Source organism: Cyprinodon variegatus, unplaced genomic scaffold (genome assembly GCF_000732505.1).
Source record: "Cyprinodon variegatus isolate N-32 unplaced genomic scaffold, C_variegatus-1.0 Scaffold138, whole genome shotgun sequence".
Taxonomy (NCBI): Eukaryota; Metazoa; Chordata; class Actinopteri; order Cyprinodontiformes; family Cyprinodontidae; genus Cyprinodon; species Cyprinodon variegatus.
Genome location: NW_015150591.1, coordinates 1,311,832 through 1,317,692, shown reverse-complemented (window position 1 = coordinate 1,317,692; position 5,861 = coordinate 1,311,832). Strand labels below are relative to the sequence as shown.

Genomic DNA, 5,861 nt, shown 5'->3' with positions numbered 1-5,861 from the left:
GAAAGAAACAACGAAAGAAGAATGTCTGAGGACTTCAGTGTTGAGGAAGAGCATGAGTTCTTTGCCGAGCTGAATGCGCACTTTCATCTGAGTGATGTGATTTTGAAAAATATAAGACATTGGGGTATTATCTCCCAATTACATCAGTCGGTGCATCTGTGCCTCGTGACACAGGTTAATTCAGGTCAAGACGCATCCTATCTAAAACATCCTATCTTTGTGAAGGCTGGTCCGTGAAAATATTGTCTGACATATAACCGGTCAGTGGCGCAAAAAAGGTTGGGGACCACTGATTTAGATGATCCAACTGGAAAAACAACATCTTCCACTATACCTTTAAGGCCAGGACACACCGCTTGCATCCGACTCGCCTAGCTCCGATGCAACTTTATTTCCTGTCATCCTGGCTGCATAGAGGTTTCTAATTTCCAAAGGTTGACCCGATGTCTAGAAAATGTGATGCAATTTCCCTTCCCTCCCCTTCTGTCTTACAAATCGAAACAATATCCTGCATTTTTTTTATACTTTGATAATCCCAGAAGGAAATTACTTCTCTGCATTTAACCCATCCCCTTGGGGAGCATTGGGCTGCCATTGTGCGGGACCTGGGGGAGCAGTTTTGGGGTTAAGAGTGGCAGTCTGTGGGAGTGGGGGTTCAAACTCACAACCTCAGGATTCAAAGCCCTATGCCACTAACCACTAGGCCGCCACTCCCATTTTACTTGGTAAAATTATTAAAAGTCAAAAGAGTTCTTCTAAAAGCCATTTTTTGAAATTTAAAGAACGTAGAGCAGCAATCTTTTACACAGATTAAAAACGGCTATCAATTAAAATACAAACAAGAAGCCCAAACTTCCATGTGGTGTTCTGAAAAGAAAACAGAACAAGTAGAGGATTTTAATACAAACACTATAAGATGGAATCTATGTTGAAGGAAAAGGTAAGGCCGCCAAAGCAAAGACTGGGGAGTGATTTATAAGTGGATGAGGCTGGTTGGAAGCTGATTTTTGTGTTGTTTGCATAAGTCATTTTTAAGTGTCCTGCATTTTCCTTCATTACCTCCCATTTGCCTCCTTGTCCCAAAATGTTTTTCTTAAACTCAAAGAGGATTTCTACTTTACTTGATCTTTTTTTCTGTCCTCCTTTGATCCCACCATGGTTTAGATATACTGTTTATTGGAAAGTTTATTGGATTGTGTACATCCTGGTCTGCCAAGCTTATTAAACACAGACAGCCTGTTTTTAGATGGAGGCAGATCTGGGTGGTTTACTTTGCAATTTGTAGATTTTACTTTGTATTTTCCCCAAAGCAGATGTGTTTTACCCGTTTTGTGAAGCTTGCCTTTGACATAGTTTTCTCCTCATTACAAGCTCAAACAACCTCACAAAAAATACAAATAAAACACATAGTTATGTGTATAATAAACATATCTCATACGAGGGACTACCTGGGCATACTTATATGGAAAGTTTTCCAACAGTGTGAATTAGCTTTAAAATGGTTTTATTATCAGCTGGTATGTGAAAACCTGTAGATCTGTTATTGTTGTCGGTACTGTGATGTTTTGTCATCTAAGATAGTGAAGCTAGTAACAACTTGTGTTGCAGGTGGAGCACCAAATTTCTCATAAGTTCACAGTGACTGTCGTTCGTGCGGAAAATGTTACAAAAGGAGCTCTGGGGGACTTGTGTAAGTATTTACAGTTATTTAGATAAGTCATTAATATGACATGCATTCATAATTTTGAGTAGGAAAGTTGTTATCAATATGCATATTAAGTCATTTTTCAAAAAAAATAAATAAAAAATCATGGAGTTTGAAATGCTATTTTTAATCCTCTTAAAAAAATGAGAGGTAAGATGATATATATACGACTCCATTCACATAGCTAACAAATAGTTTTATTTTTCTGTAAGAGACAATGGTCATGTGCTGACATGGAAGTATAAAGATGTGTGCACTCGGTATACTTATAGTAGATGTAATATGTCATCTGACTGTAGTCAATAAATAAAAGCAACCACAGAGTAGAGCCTGGAGACAATCAGTTTGCAATCTTTCAGTGTATTCTCATTATGAGTTTGTATGACATCGTACGAAAAGTTATGCCCCGTAATTTCGTACGTTTTTGACATTTTATTTCATCGTATTTCATCGTATTTTTACGTCTTGCCTCGAGACAAGATATCCTTGCGCATGCGCATCTTACGCACCACTCAATAACATAGAATTTAACATACAATTAACCCTGACCCTGACCCTAAGATACAAAACAGCAAGAAACGTAGTTAGAGACATAAAGAAGTAATTATTGCACTGTTTTTCCCAATTTTACGTCCGTCCGCGGATCTGCTTTTTTCGTCTGTCTGCCTGCGCATGCGCACTGATGTGTTTTTTCGAGGAAAAACTTTAAAAACCGTACGAAATACTGTGCATAACTTTTCGTACGATTTCATACGAACTGATAATGATATGTTGAATCTTTTCATGTTCAGATTTAAATTTCCAGAACCAACTGTCAAGCAACTTTACTCATAAATCACTTTAAAAACCCAAACATTGTCAAAAACACTGAAGAGAACTACCAAAATGAACAAATAAAAAAATACAAAATAAAATCTGACCAAGCTAACCTAATCTTTGTGTGCTCAGTGGATACCCCAGATCCATATGTGGAGCTGTTCATCCCGACGGCTCCAGAGAGCAGGAAGAGGACTAAGCACATAGACAACGACATCAACCCAAAATGGAACGAGACTTTTCATTTCATTTTAGACCCCAGCCAGCAAAATGTCCTGGAGGTGAGACTCTAGTCTGGTTCTGTTCAGGACGACCAAACGAATGATGCATCCGGATGAAAATCCATGCATACACAGTTTGTGTTATTACACGGCATTACAGTAACCACGGAAACTCAACATTTTTAGTGTAATAGCTTTCTTTGCTTGGGGCATTATTTCTAAACTTGAACAGCCTAAATATATTCAGGGAATTGACATTTTTTTAAAAGCATAAAACCTGTTTTTTTTTTTTTTTTCCCCAATCAGCTGACATTAATGGATGCCAACTATGTAATGGATGAGACACTTGGAACCGCATCCTTTGACATCAGCAAGCTCAAAGTGGGCCAGACAAAACTGGAAATTTTCAAATTTGGAAAAGTAAGCCATTCATTGTTTCTTAATTGACGCATACATTGAATCACAAATGTTGACGTACGATATTTCCCCCTCCATTTAAATCTTTGCAAATGAGCTCCAAAGAAATAATGAAAAACTAGTTCAACGAGAAAAGAGGGGTGTGCGGGATGCGGGGGACATGGGGATCTTTTTTTTGTACCTACTTCCTAGCTGTACCTACTGTCCTAGCTTCTGTCACACTTAATAAACACATATATTTATGTTTACAGGCAACCAAAGTTCACTTGGAGTTGAAGGTGGAAATCTGGTTTGTATTATAAAGACTTTAAACTATTTATTTGAATTTAACGAGGAATATACCTCAATAAAGTTGCTGCTACACAAGAAGCAACACAACACAAGTTCTTAGTCATCTAATGACAATATAAAACTGGTTTATTACAATCATTGTATTGATGGAGACGTTCCAGGAAAGGTTAGTAATTATACTCAGTATTGTGGTAAAAGTTTGTGTGTGTTTCACACTGGCTCACCAAACAGCATATCTAAAAGGAACTAATGATCAGTTTAAATATCACGCTTAGACATTCCTCTAAAACTGTCTCCACTAAACATGATTCGTGACTTCTTGTAAAGCCTAAATCTTGCTTTTTGTTATTTTTTTTTTCTCCAGCACAAACCTTGACCTGAGATTCAGCTTGGCCCTGTGTGACAAAGAGAAGCAGTTTAGACACACCCGTAGAGAAAGAGTGATGCTCGGCATTAAAAAGCTTCTCGACATGGAGAAGCCTCGCTTCCTGCCCAGCTCTCCTGTAGAGGCAAGTACAGAACCACAGATTATTTTTGCTTTTTTTACACTTACAGTTAAAGTTTAATTATTAGTCATTCATAACAAGCTAGGTCAGAGGTCACGGATTAGCGGACCACGATCCGGATCCGGACCCACCTGCTGGCTAATCTAGCCTCGTGAGACCATCCTGATCTCGCGAGCTTTCAAGGTTTCACTCGCTAATCAGTCTGGAGACTCTCCGTTAAAGAAAATTTGGAGCCGTTCACCAAACGAACGTCCAATCAGCGTTGGCTTTGAGGCGGGTTGAGGTGTGACGCAACAAGAAGCGTGACAGTTCAGTCTAAAGAACATGGCGGCTTCAGCCGATGAAATTAGCGTTAGCGTGGCTATCGAGCAAGTTTTATCGGAATTTCAGAGTATTTCTTCACTGAAAGAAGAGCAAAACACTGCTCTGGAGGCTTTTCTCAGAGGAAAAGATGTTTTTGCTCTTCTCCCGACTGGTTTCGGCAAGAGTTTGATCTATCAATTGGCTCCTCTTCGTCGTCGCTCTGTTAGTACGTCATATGCTTCGTTGATCTGATTGGTTTATTTGGCCCGTCTATCACCAACATAGGCCAATCAGCTAACCAGTATTTTCGCCCCTTCCCAAAATTACTTCAACGGAAGGTTTCCAGATGGATATGCGGAGCAAATCCATCTGGCGGAGTCAGGTTATGGCTAATCCGGACCCAACCTGATTTAAAAAATTTATAAATTACTGCATGTTTTCCGACAGCAGTGTCTAACTTCTCTTGCTCCGCTTCTCATGTTAATATGGTAAAGCCATCAGGAGCTTCTGGGACCAGGCTGCACCTGATATAAATTAGCCAATGAGCTGCTTCAGTTTGGGTCACTGCTTGGAGCCACTTTTAGACACAGCATTAAACCTGTGGCAAGCCGGGCGAGGGGAGAGAAGGAGGAGATGGTGAGAAACAGAAAGCTGAGAAAGTGTGAACTGCTGAGAGAACCGTGGTAACCTAGTGAAAGAAAAGTGAAATGGCGTGCTCAAAGATGACCCTGCACATTTAGAGGATGTTTGGCTCGACCTGCTGCTGTAAAGCAGGATTCTCCACCATGAACAGAATCAAAAATAAATATGGATCCAGGCTCAAGATGAGCACCTTGATATGTGCTTGAGAATGACTTAGTCTTTATTAAAACCCAGGTTTAAAGCCTTGCAGGACAGTTTAAACCACACTTCTCTCTTTTAAGGCACAAAAAAACAAAAAAAACAAATGGTCAGTTCAGGTGTTTTTAAAAAATATGTGAATCAGAAAAGAGTCTCTATACCAAACTAAAGGATTGTTAATCTCTACTTAAAAAAAACAAATTCTGTTTAAAGTAACGATTATGATTAAAAATGTCTCCGGATCTTTACTGGTTGATGATTTTCTTTGTTCGGACCCCGCTGGTTTTTACTTGGTTACCCCTGAGCTAAATCATTGCTTAAATTCTTTTTTACCCGGCTGCCTGGATTCGGTCATAACTGGAATCAGTCAGCGGCGTTTTCAACAAATCTCCTTGTTTATTTTGATGTATTGTAAATGGACACAATTTATTTCTTAAATCAACATTAAATGACTTCAGACCAAAGTTTAAGCTTAATTTGAGATATATGAAATACATTTTCAGGTTAATAATCAGCAGTTCAATCTGATCCTCTAAGATTCCAAATAAGGGGTTTTAAATTGCTCATGAATTCCTTTTGTATTTGCAATAATTGGGCATGTTGTGGGCGATGTACAAAGATTGCTCAGCAAATATTTAGACGTGCAAACCACTTTGTTTCTGCCTCATTAAAATGAGCAGATCGCGTATCCTACAGGCATTTTTAGAGAAGCAGTAAAAGCAAGATGATGTTCTATGCCGTGTTATTGGACGTACTGATGAT

The 5,861-nt window shown here is 38.9% G+C and overlaps 1 protein-coding gene across 1 annotated transcript in view; it reads left to right on the top strand.

Annotated features, from left to right (window-relative positions):
- The window catches only part of pla2g4a (phospholipase A2 group IVA), a 61,097-nt gene that overhangs the window by 11,089 nt on the left and 44,147 nt on the right, over positions 1-5,861 (top strand). Inside the window, exons 3-7 of the mRNA XM_015376646.1 lie at positions 1,609-1,690; positions 2,654-2,802; positions 3,049-3,162; positions 3,411-3,448; positions 3,815-3,959. Of these exons, the coding sequence (XP_015232132.1) occupies positions 1,609-1,690; positions 2,654-2,802; positions 3,049-3,162; positions 3,411-3,448; positions 3,815-3,959 (528 nt within the window). The remainder of the gene's footprint in view (positions 1-1,608; positions 1,691-2,653; positions 2,803-3,048; positions 3,163-3,410; positions 3,449-3,814; positions 3,960-5,861) is intronic.